Source organism: Acromyrmex echinatior, chromosome 6 (genome assembly GCF_024713525.1).
Source record: "Acromyrmex echinatior isolate Ae372 chromosome 6, ASM2471352v2, whole genome shotgun sequence".
Lineage (NCBI taxonomy): Eukaryota > Metazoa > Arthropoda > Insecta > Hymenoptera > Formicidae > Acromyrmex > Acromyrmex echinatior.
Window position 1 is genome coordinate 8185415 of NC_141857.1, and position 13718 is coordinate 8199132.

General features: G+C 29.9%; 2 protein-coding genes across 10 annotated transcripts in view; both read right to left on the reverse strand.

Annotated features, from left to right (window-relative positions):
• Positions 1–13718, reverse strand: part of LOC105145287 (putative fatty acyl-CoA reductase CG5065) — a 91304-nt gene that overhangs the window by 15131 nt on the left and 62455 nt on the right. The window contains exon 1 of one of the 9 annotated variants that reach the window (XM_087407167.1): positions 3081–3288. The exons of the other annotated variants lie outside the window; for them this stretch is intronic. The gene's annotated coding sequence lies outside the window, so the exon portion shown is untranslated. Of the gene's footprint in view, positions 1–3080; positions 3289–13718 lie in introns of those variants that run through there. 9 annotated transcript variants of the gene reach the window in all.
• LOC147909341 (putative fatty acyl-CoA reductase CG5065) lies at positions 3680–13060 on the reverse strand. Its single transcript, XM_087407172.1, has 10 exons — positions 12341–13060; positions 10488–10627; positions 10286–10408; positions 9406–9531; positions 9088–9233; positions 8893–8999; positions 7486–7687; positions 5604–5843; positions 4168–4425; positions 3680–4090 (listed from the first exon to the last, which is right to left on the reverse strand). Exons 1-10 carry the CDS (start codon positions 12408–12410, stop codon positions 4009–4011), a joined length of 1494 nt encoding a protein of 497 aa, XP_087263298.1. The 5' UTR covers positions 12411–13060; the 3' UTR covers positions 3680–4008.

Here is a 13718-nt window from a genome sequence, read left to right on the forward strand (position 1 = left end):
GTTCCACTATCTATCGAAAACAAAGTTTTCGCTATAAAACTGTTTTTTTTTATTATAATATTTCTACAACTTTTTTATTTTGAATTAAATAAAAAGAAGCAATAAAAAGAAGCCGATTTTGATTGTTCATTAACGGCGAAATCGTCGTATCGCAATTAAAAAATTCCTAAAGTTGAAACGTTGCTCTATCGAGTGAAATAAATGTCAATTTTTAAAAATAGAATATATATGTATTTGAACTAAAAACATAATATTACTTTCCTTCTATAACTATTGTGCAATGGTTACAATGAAAGTATAGTCATATTTTTAACTCAAATTTATATATATTCAATTTTTTAATAAAATTGATAATTAAATCATTCGATGAAAAAAGTTTTAGCGAAGTTTTTTAGCTTTAGAAATCTGTACCTTTAATTGCAGTATGATAATTTATAACACAGTTATGAGTCGGAATGTTCCTTTTTACTTAATTCGTGAGTAATTCAATAACAAAAAATCGTAGAGAGACTTTTTATAAACGAATTTTTTGGGAAAGCTTTAAGCATTTATGTCAGATAATTGAAAACTTCGCAAAAAATATATTCTGTATATAATTTTGAGTTAACACAAAATTTGAAATGAAATTTCCGAACCAATTAATTATTTAACAGACGATTAATTGCAGTAGCATATTATATTGGGTCATCTAAAAAGTATCCGCGGGTTTTTGTCACTAGATGTGTTGACCATTAACACCATCTAGTGACAAAAAACCGCGAATACTTTTTAGATGACCAATATTTCTAAAAGTCTATAGTATGCGTAACGTAAATTATTGCATGTCAGTGTGCTAAGCGTTGTGTGTGTAAGTGCCTTCTGAATATGGGCCACTATTTTTAAATGATTCAGTTCTCATCATTTCGATGGTTGCGATACTGTACGTTATGATCGTAACCTTCGTCTTTTGTATTACTACACGTCGAGCACGAGTGCCGCGAAACGATAATCAGTCTACCACGAGCTTAACATTTTACAACGTCTTGTAATATTTTATTAAAACTGTTTGTAATGAAAACGTAGACTTTGTCGCATTATTCCACGTATATCCCATCAATAATCATTCCAAAGTATTTTAAGATTCGCCATTTTTATTTTCTAATATGGTCATTATAAGTTTCCTATTATCTCTGAATTCTGTAATTAGTTCAAGATTGATGTTTTCGAGTCCTTTTACTGAGTGATTTGTCGGCTCTTTCTTAGTATTTGAGTTATTGATCATGTCTATTTTATTGGAACTGGACATGGCCTGTGCAAAAGTTAGTTCTAGGAAGATCTGGTCTAATGATGTTATTAATAGATTCTATATTTGTTTTTTGTCGAAGAGGTGAATATCTTTGTCTGTAATTCTGAATGTAAAATGAATACTTTTCAATTCTGAATGCATTTTTATTCATTTATAGGAGCATATCTTCATTGCATGGAGCATATCTCTATGCCTTTAAATCTATTATATTAGCTTTTATAAATATATAAATATTAGCTTTTTCTATGCACACAAATATAATTGTAAATACTGTTCAATTCAGAATTGAATAGGAAATACAGTTTGAATTTGAATAGGAAATACAGTTTTCCAATTGCATCCAATTGAATCTAATTGAATCCAATTGAATCCAAAAAAAGTATTCGCTATTTAAAATATGCATTCAGATAGAAAAAAATTTCAATCCATTTTAATCCATTCTCGTTTGCTGGGTATTCACTATGGAAAGTGATACGAAATCTCAAAAAACAACTCACGCCACCAATTCCACTTATTAGGAAAATGGACAGTATCTGGACATGAACCAATTTAAAAAAGGCTATAACATTCTTTAAACACTTGGAAAATATCTTTGAACCAAATCTGATTGAATCTCATTCTAATGAAGATAAATACATTAAGAACAACTTATTTTCTCCACATCAAATATCATCACCTATCAAGCCACTTAGCATGCACGCACATCAATATCAAGTTAATACTCTATCTAGATTTCAGCAGTTGACTATAGAAAAAGAAAAATGTGTAAACCCAAATATACATTTGTGTGTAAATCTATATAATACATTTAATTATAATCTATGCTTAGCTCACATGGACATATGTGTGCGTGCGTGCGTGTGTGCGTATAAATATATACATATATATATGAAATACAAAAAATAAAAATTGTAGCGACGATTTAGAACGTGTAAAAAAGATAATTTTATTAAGAAAACAAGTATTTTTTTTATCTGTGCTCTAATGGAGATATATGGAAATGTATATATTATAAGATATTACAAAGATCTCAACTTCTCTGTATAAGTACTTTAAATATTCAAGATGTATCCAGACAACAAAAAGTGTCCAAAATCAAATCGACGTCTAAAAAAATGACTTAAAGACGTCTTATGTCATACTTTTAGATTTTGCGTTGTTGGATATTATATAAAGATTTACTGTGATGTAAAAATTGCATTTATATTGTTCTATAAATAAACAGTATTTTAGTTAAAACTCTTGACACTGTTTAAATATTTGTTTATAAAAATTGATAAGTACAAGCTCACATAATTAACTAGCTTGTCTCATCAATCCTTCTTTTAATTTGTTTTATTGTTAACAAAATATATTGTTCCCTTATTTTATTAAACACCTAATTTTTGCGTCGCAATGAAACTTATAACTGCATTTTAAATACTTAAAGTACTTATACAAAAAAAGTTTAGATTAATTTTGTGATTATATGCTTTTCAAATTTTAATATTGTAATAAAAAAATAATAACAAATAAAATAAATAAATTATAAAATTGTGTTTAATGGAAATAAAATGCGTGAAATACAACTTTTATATGTACATAGTTTATTATTTGAAATATAAATATTAGCACATTTGTAAAAAAAAGGGTGTATTATAAATTAATATTTTTCTTTAATATTAATATTTTTAAGTGAAATAAACATCACGCCTATGTAAGATTGTAGAGATGAATATTTCTGAGTTACATTTTGTGAATGTAGCACAATTATACGAATCAAATATCGAGTTATCTGCAGCCTTAAAAAGTGGACCTTGTTATGTAGCTTAAATCCACTTTGTCAGGAGGCAGTAGTGCACGACAGCATTTTGCGATTACAAGTTTTAAGTCGTCATATCTCTCAGGTTTCTTTCTGTTTTGACGTACGCCTTTACTACGATCATCCGCTTTACAAGCAACATAGTACATAATGCCACAAAATGGATTCGTTTCCCGTAAGGAGAAAACGATGAATACGAGCTGTTTGCGCGTACCAAATGCAATATTTGCATTGCTGCAGAGTGCAACATTTTGAGTAATATCTACATTAAGCAAGTGAATAAATACAATGTAAGTAATGAGAAAACACAAAAATGAAAATTACGTTTTGATTTTTTTGTGATTTTCTCCAAAACGAAGCAAAAACGAATGTTATCTCTACACGACCTTTTTTCTTTATCGATCCTCAATACGCTCTTGAAGTTTTAACATTTAAATTTCAAACACCCCGTATACCAAATGATATAATTGGTGATAGTTAATCCATTCACTTAAGATAGATTGATATAAAATAACCGGATTTTATATCAATGTCTGATTCATGATCTCAATGATTTTATATCAATTTTATATCAATCTATGTTAGATTTGCGATTTCTTCTATTTTTGTACATGTGTACTCAATATGGCTCAAATTTTATGGCTATAATTTTTTCTTAAAATCATAACTTATTTAATTATTTAAAATGTTTCATACTTTTTAATGTCCCCTCTTTTGAATTTGACCATCAGTTTTAAATTTAAGACTCAGCAAAGATTACAAAAGGATCACAAAGTTAAGTAGATGCACCATATAGGGTGTAATTACTTTATTTAAAAACAGTGTTTAAAAATATTACTGAATATCTTAAATAAAGTTTATATATATTATATATAATGAAAAGATAACAAATACCATACTTAAAGTAAATATTATTCGAACATTATCCTCTAAACATGAACCAGATGATCCAAAAGAATATAAAGAAAAGTACAGTTTTGATAATTTGATGTATCCAATAAAATCTAAAATTAAACATTTTGTCTATAAATAAAAAGAGAAACTTAAATTGGAAAAATTAACTGAAAGTGAGATTTATTACCTTACATATTTCATACGACTAACTTTCAACATATTGTCATTTTCATTAAGTTGATAGCGCCGCAGACCTTGATAATGATTAATTAAATATTCTGTCCAATTAAATTCCGCCATGTTAAACTTAAATAATTGTTGATCTTTCTCTTCGAGATCATCCCAAATTGATTGAATATTATCCCTAGAATAAGTCCATTCTGTGATACAGAAAGGTTCGACTGCTTTACAAAATTTGTCTACCTTCATATATAATTTCCACATTCTGAAATATATTGAATATTTTTAAAATTGTTCATATTATTAATATAATTTTATTTGATTTAAACAGAAACCGAAATTATAGTACATACAGCCGGTCACAGAAAGGTAGCAACGCTTTTTTTTGGATACAGCAACCTACCTTACTCACCCAGCGATTAGTTCTTATTTGTGTATCCATGAATAAGAATCAATCGCTCGGTGAGCAAGCTGCATTCCGAAACCCATCGAAAAAAAGATGTTGCAATCTTTCTGTGACCGGCTGTACATTAAGGTTCAGTTCCACAACTTACGATTAACTCTTAACCGAGGTTCAACTTATTCACTGTCTCTTTCCAATTCTAGAATGGAAAGAGATAAGAAATGAGAGTTGTACTTCGGTTAAGAATTAACAGTGAGTTAATTCTTAAGAACTTAAATGAGTGTATTCAGTATCATGACCATTTAGTGAGTGCTCAGTGAGAAGTTGTAGTACTGAATGCACCCAATATAAGACACAGTATTTATATTTAAGGCTAATGCACATCAAAATTTTAGTCAGTAATTGTAAGAGATTTAAAGGAAATATTATAGGCATAACAGAAAATCTATCAAGGCTGTGTGACTTGGTGGTAGGACGAAAATCTACTAATATTTTTTTGTGCAAGAAAAAATTTAGAATTAAATTCACGACGCGATAGAGGTCGGTATTCATAGTCAATTCTTACTTTAAGACTATCGTAAGTAAAATCTTAAGATCAATCCGACTGTATTAAGATCTTAAGACATTACATTAAAGCAGTTTTAAAATAAAAAATTGACTACGAATACCCATGTTTCGCGTTTCATAGTTGTAGCCCTTGGGTGCGTTCCGAGTTAACGAACAAAGCACATGATGCATCATTTATCCTCGTTGTTCATCAAATAATAAAGGATAAAATGATACATCAGCATAACTTGGAATGCACTCCTTCAAACTCATCAACACCATAGACAGAGAGGGTGGAAATTTGAAGAGAGACACCGTCCAACTGCACACACCATGTAATCCCTTCCATCATGTTATAACGTTTCACGAGCGTTGCTTCTGCACACAGGACGCAGCAACGCTTAGCCCCGATGCAGTAGCCAATCAATTTATTGCTTTTTGCAGTTTTATAGTTATGATTACAATTTTTACGTGCAATGGCCTTTGCTTGATACCTCGGGCTACGTCCAATACAGATACTGGCGGCATCCAAAAGTAAAGCAGGAAGGAAGTGACCGAACCAAACGCAAAATCTGTATGGTATCTTATGTTTGAAGAGAGTCATTAATGGCAAGTATATGGCATTACGTAAGGGATACATTTTATTGATGTCAAGTAATGCATGAATGTATTCATTCCAAGTAGGGCCATCGACTGGCGGAACGAAATTATAAACAAGCACATTATCTGTATAGCTAGAACATAAATGTGTATTTAAACAAACAATAAGATATAGAAGTAATGGCCACAACGATCAAAGTTAAATCTTTGATACTTAAATAATTCATCTAAATTACTATATATGTATATATATATATACACACACACACACGCGCGCGCGCGCGCGCGCGCACACACACACACACACACACACACACACACACACACACACACACACACACACACACACACACATATATATACATGTGTGTGTGTGTGTGTGTGTGTGTGTGTATGTGTGTATATATATATATATATATATATATATATATATATATATATATATCATATTTACATACAGTTATTAATTCGAACTGCCGAATTGATTTTTCGGACTTATAATCACTGTAGTAATATCACGAATTGACAAGCAATTTTAATAATTTGATGATCAATCAAGCACCTTATTAGAAAGATGTAATGTGCTGAAAAACTGTAAATAAATTTATTGCGGAAAATATTACCTCGGTCGGGATCGCGAGTCGAACCGTATTGTATTTCGTACGAGCGTTCTAAGCCCTTAGGCTATCAAGGCCTTAGTAAAACAAGAAGTTTATAAGAATATTATAATTTTTTGCTCTATACAAGATATTCTGAAATTCGCGGATCTGAATACAGAAGGAAAGTTTGTAAAAAATTAAGTAAAAATGGTATTTGTGAATTTTTATTTCAAGCAATAGTTTAACAATTTAAATTTAATTTTAGTTTACCTTTTCTATTTCATAAACTGTTTCTTAAAATAAATATTCGCAAATAACTTTTTCATTTAATTTTTTTAAAACTTTCTTACTGCGACATTCACAAATTTCGAGACAACCTGTATAGTCGAAGAATATCATATAGGAGTGCTCCATATGTCCTGGACCGGATGAATATCTCGGAAAGTATGCACTTTTGAGAAAAATGTTTCAGAAATATTGCATTATATAAAGTAAGCATTTAGTGATGTCAGCAGTTTGATCTTGGGTAGTGTCGCCATGTCAGATCAAGGTTACATCGATTTTCTTTAACGGAACACCTTACTTTGATTCCAGAGTCAATAACCAATGTCGAAAGCTTTCCAAAACACTACAATAAAGTTACGTTTTAGTAAGTACTTTTCGAGTTATGATGCTTGAAAGTATACCGTACTTGCAGTATTATCGGCATTAGCATTACTCAAGGTGTTCTGATAGCTAAAACCTCTTGTTGTTTATTATGTCCTGGATCATGTCCTGAATAATATTTGTCAAGATCAAGCCCATTAGAGAGATTATATTTTCATTTTTACATAAAAATGAATTTTTAGTGCAAAAATGAAAATAAGAGGCATAACCTCATTTTTCTCAAAAGTGCATACTTTTCGAGATATTCAGCCGGTTCGGGACATATGGAACACCCTCATGTATTGGGTCATCTAAAAAGTATCCGCGGTACTTTGTCACTAGATATATGACCATCAACACACATCTAGTGACAAAAAACCGCGGATACTTTTTAGATGACCCAATATTATAACATACATATGTATTTGTTCTTTGTTCAATTTTCTTTGAATACATTATATTTATTCTTATGTACTTGTTATTCCTCATATTTTTATAGTTACAATAATATAAATCATAAAACTAATCGTACATGTTACATCTGTCACGTGTGACATCCCACGCAGTAGCAATTAAAGCGTTTACGGTAAAATCAACAGGCACTATATTCGCCTTGTAAGCGCCATTACAGTGGTGAAATCTTACGATACCGAGTAGCAAACTCCTTGCGAAACCTGATGGCCCATACATATTGTCGATCCAACCGATAAGTGGTTCACTGGCGCTAGATATAACTAAAACGAATCTCAATTATTCCTCTGCGTAGACGCATGAATATTTATATTAAATGTACGCAAGCATGCACGCACTCCACGCTTGTATATAGTCATTTTAAAATTAAACTTTCTCATTATATAGAGTGTGTTCTAAGTACGCTAAAAGACTTTAAGGGATGATTCCTCCCACAAAAAGGAATTGACTTCGAAGAAGAAAACCTCAAGACAAAAATTCCATATGATCATGTCTTGAAACAGTTTGATTTCAAAGGTATATGATATCAAAATAACAAAAAGATGTTTTTTTCTTAAAATCTTTCGGGTTATTTTAATGTATATTATTTAATATTATATTAATTATATAACTTTATACGTGTTTAAAAGACATGAAGCCGATTATCTTTTGAGGTTATACATTTTTTTTCATTCAATTAGAAGCAGACAAAGATAAAGCGGATAATGCTTTTTTTATGAAAAAAATTGATATGCCATTGATTTTTTTATGTTCAAAAGTTTTTTATGATAAATAGGATATCATCAGAAAAGCATTCGAAAAATTCACAGAAAAATGTATCTGTAATATTTTCGATAGAATAAGTCATTTCTGAGATCAATATCAAATAAATCGTAATAAAATCATAATCAAATAAAATTTTTAGAGTCTACACATTTGAATTTATTTTTTTCCTCAAAATGATTATTCTATTGAAAATATGTAAGAAACGTTTTTTTGTTCATTTATCACAATTATCTTAAAAAAATGTTAAACTTAAAAAAAATCAATGACGTATTAATTTTTTTCAGAATAAAAGCATACCCACTTATCCTTGAGTCCGGCTTTGATTGAATAAAAAAATAATGTACAGCTCGAAATGATAAGGCTTCTATTAAACATACGAAAATTTTTTAAAACAATCTGAATTTTTGAAATTTATGGAAAAAACGGATTTTTTTTCATGTTTGATTATATATTTTTGAAACTAAGCCATTTTAGACATTCAGTCATATAAAATTTTTGTCTTGAATTTGTGTGAGGAATCATCTCTTGAAATCTTTTAGCATATTTAAGACACACCACATAGATGTGCCATACTATGTGTTGTAAACTAATCGTACAAAACGGTGGCAAATAGTTACACTGTATATAACTTATACATGAATGGAATTTAGTAAATACTTCGCTAAAAAAATCTATTAATTTTTATAATTAATTATATTGTTACCCATTGCAGGTCGAAATATTCCAAATTGACTTCCATCTTCGCTTTTAAATAGTCCTTCTGAAATTGCCTTCGTGAATGTGTATGTATTCGGCCATTGTGAGGAGAATCTGTTCAAAAATGATAAGTTAGGTTCCTATATTTATGTTATATAATATATTTAATTATACTTTATTATTTTTGGAGTAGGAGAATTACTTAGAAATTTTCTCCTCAAATATATTTTCGGGTAGGTTCCGTGCGAATGTGATAAGATGTTTATGATTAATGGGATACGAATATATACATTCTTCAATATGTTTTACATGACAGTTTGAGTATATTGTTGACACATGAATAAATGACTGAAATAAATGATAAATTTAATTTATGTTTCTTTCTTAAAATAAGTAAAAATTTAATGACATGTATTAATTATATATACATGTATATGATATATATTATATATATATATTAATTATATATTAATAATTTTTGTTAATTACTATTGTTAAAACATATTGTTAGATCAATTACCTTCAAATTCGGCATGCGTTTTGCAAGTTTTAAGATGGTAGCAGTAGCATCAATGTTTACTATTGTAGAAATTTTGATCTTTCCGTAGAATTGCATATTTGCTGCCATATGAAAAATTATGGATACCTAATAATAATAATCGTTACACATTATTTTAAGTATAACAGAAATATAAAAAAAGGAGAGAATTTATTTCTTTGTTGACAGTTATCCCAGGTAGCACAGAGTTAAAAAAAAATTCAATGATATGTCATCAATTCTAAATTCATTTTCGGATGCAAAATGAATTTTTTTTCCGAATTCTTTTTTCTGAAAAAAATTATTGTCAAAAAATGAACTTTATTATATGTTTTCAAAAGAGGTCTATTTTGCAATAATTAACGAGATATTCATTTTTAAAGATTATCGAATAAGCACATATTCGGCCGTCCATTTCACCAAATGCACAAGTTACTAATTATTAAAAATTACCATATTAACCGAGCTTATCGCCTAATAATGCAAGCGCACAGCGAGATGCAGCAGCACAATGATCGAGGCTACTGAACACCTTATTAAACAATTTACCGTACGTAGCTATCTCGATCGCTGGACGATTACATGACATCTCACCATGCGTTTGCATTTAGCAATAGACTACGCTAATACAACGATATTTAATAATTAATAATTCGTTAACTATTACAAAGATTGAAAAGAGCACTTTTCAACAAGTTTAGTTCGCACTATTTGCATATGAAAATTGTCCTAAATATTCTGGGATACCTTGTATATAACATGTTATATGTATATAGTATAAGCTTTTTTAGATATACATTAATTTTTTACATTAAAATATAGTGTATACAGACGAAAGAGTAATAAGTATGATTTTAATTACATTTCTTATTAGCATGTTTCTATCAGTTTTTGACAATCCCAAACCTTTGATATTGGAATCTCCTGTGATTGGTACGATTTTTTTGCGAAAATTGGGTACTTCTTTTTTTATTCGATCATAAAGCTGTGGATTATGTAGATTTATATAACAATGATTCACAAATATATTATGTTTTGATATAGTTTGTGTATTAGATACTAACCGGACTTTCAAGCATTTCGTCCAATCGATTTTCAGGGCTTTTATCTTTTTGCGAACGTATCATCACATATATCATAGAAATATCAGGACAGCTTCGTAACAGTTTCTCGATCAACATTTTTCCAAGGAAGCCTGTACCTCCTACCAAACAAAATATAAACAAATTAGAAAAATAATACACATACTAGTGTGATAAAAAAATACCGGGCTGGTCCAATAAAATCAAGGTTGCGTGTTACTTCAAAAAAGTAAGGCATTCCCGTTACTTGAAAAGGAACAATTCGTTATTTTTTTTTATAATGCTGAAGTAAGTAATTAGATTTTAAAATTTCATTAGCTGATAATTTAATATTAAATGTGAAATAAATGTTCAAACTAGAAACTCTCCACTACAGTTTGTATATAGAGCAAGCTTTTGTCTATATTAAACTTACCTATCAGTTTTATTAATTCTTTATTTTCTTAATATCGTTATTTTACTGTATTCATTTTTATAATAATTTGGATTATACAGATAAATATACACATTAAATATCATTTTTAAACGTTAATGTTTCCTGGTGGAAATAAATCGGTGAAATCTTTATCAATAGATTCATTTCAGTATAATTTATGAAAATGAAATGAAATGAGTCAACTGATAGAGATTTCCACAATTTTCAATGATTTAAGCGATTTATTTGTATCAGAATTACTATTATTTGTATTTCAATATTTATTTGTATTTCAATATTGCCCGTACCGTAAAAATTTACAGTATAATATCATATATGTGATATGAATTATATATTTTCAACATTGGCAGTGTCTATTAGAACACAGTATGAAAAAAATATTAAGTACAAAATATTTTTTAAGAAATTAAAAATAAATTATAAAATAAGAAAATAATAGGGAACTGAAGTAACGGTAAAAGTAACGATTAAATTCATTATCATTATTGTAAAAATATAACGACGTTACCGTTATCGTTACAGACAGAATAAAGTAACGATTGTTGCACAGAAAAAAGTAACGAAAGCGTAATGGCGTTACTTCCTAATCTTGAATAAAACGCAAATACGAATTTATTCACATTCAAATTTATTTGATTCTCTTCAAAACAATCACCACTGCAATATATTTATGTCAACGTTACTTCCGATATATCTTTGACGCACATTAATAGTAAATTTTAGCTTTTAAAACGTGCAATGGTATTCTTTTTTATCGCGTTTATCCATTCAAAATGGTATCTATGAAGAAGAGTTCCACATCGCTAATTGACCAGTTTAAAATAAAATATTCTCATTGGTAAAGGAGTGAAAAGTTGGTAAGTTTGATTAGTTTGTAAAATATGCTATGATCCTTAACGGCCAAATCATGGCCGAAAATTTCAGAGTACTGGTGAAGGTTTAAGATTATATAAAAAAATTATATATAAAAGAATGCATTTTTTCAACATCTCTTACAAGATTCTCTTCTTAATATTAATATTTTATTATTCAATATATAGACAACAGCTACAAGCCAATATTATATGTTTATTAACAATATTAGAAGATAAAATTATAAAACAAAAGTAGAAAAATCAATAAAATTTATAACAGAATTTAATAACAAAATTTACGATGGACATACGTTTCAACTTCACACGAAATCATTTTCAATGTTGTTAAGTTCAATTTTATTAAGTTCTATTATCAATTTTATTGTTTTTTCTACTTTTGTTTTATAATTTTATCTTTTAATATTATTCATATGTATATTATATTGTCTCGTAACTATTATTTATATATTGGATTTTGAATCGTTTGAGCTGTTTTCTTATAATTTTAATTTTACTAATATTTAATTATTACTCTTGATAAATACCTGTAATAAAGATTGTGGTGTCTGCGTAAAAATCTTGTATCGGTGTTCTGTATCGGTCTCCAGTTTCCATATTGTATTTACAGCGAGGTCTGTGGTGTAGAGATTAAGACTCCTGAGTACTTCAATTTTAGCCAAGAACTCTGCGTTGACGATAGCGACATAGAATCAAATGACGATCTGATGCAAGATATAACATGAGATCCGTTCGGGCAGACGCTATTAGTTCTTTTTGTGTGTTTATCATTCTATCTTTGTTCTCTATAGAAAGAGAAACATAAAGTGTGTTCTCTTCGGCGCGCCAAGAGTGAACGAGACAGCGTGCTCCTTCTCACACTAGTCGCTGTTTCAAGTGACCGAAAATATTTTCGCAGCATTCTCGGCCGCTCGTGAACCTCGGCATCAAAAAGGGGCAAGGGACATTCTAAGGCCATATTCATACTGATAATGTTCACGAGCATTATTTGTTTTCATTTAACAAACAGTAAGGATAAAATAATTTTTAAGTGTTGTGAACGTGAATCAGACCGCGATTTAAATAACATATAAATTTTAATAAATTGTAATAATAGAGTGTACCCCTCCCATTAATCCATAATAGTATTGTTTGAGATCGGTAATTCGAAAGAAAAGCAAGAATTCTTTCAGTCGACCGACATTAATTGTCATTGAACGCATGCATAAATTGAGCTCGTGATTTCATCTCGAGCATGATCTTAATCCTCATTAAAATCATCAAATTCGTCGTTCTTTGTTCCTTTTAAAAACAATTCGTTACACGCAAACAAGTTGTCGTTACCGGCAACGGACAATCGAAGGTTCTAGAACAATTCAATTCGCGCACGCGAGCGCCGCGCTCCGACGAATACGTCACGCGCTGTCACCAATCCCACGCACGGATTTTCTGTCGCGCATGACTGTTACGTTGAACGTCGCTAGAAAAGAATCCAAAGCGCCAATCAATTTTGTACACCTAATGCCACGTAATAATTACGATTGTGGCAAATTTTTATTGGATTTTTCCCAAAAGGGAAAGCTCAGGCCGAAAGCAATAAATGCTTCGATCTCGCCGTCCTCCTTCTTACTTCCAAAAAAGTTCTTAGAGTTCTTAGAGTCATAATCTCGCTTCGTAAAATCGCCGTGCTAACCGTTTAGTGAAATCGCTATAAATCGAATCTTTCGAGAAGTGCCGAGAAAAATCGCCGTGCTAACCGTTTAGTGAAATCGCTATAAACCGAAACTTTCGAGAAGCTTCGAGGAAAATCGCCGAGATTTTCCATCACCGCGTTTCCAAGCTCAATTTGGAAAAGGTGACCGCATTTAATATTCTGTTAATCTGATCTTTAATTAATTATATCTTTTGACTTTGTAACTGAATACA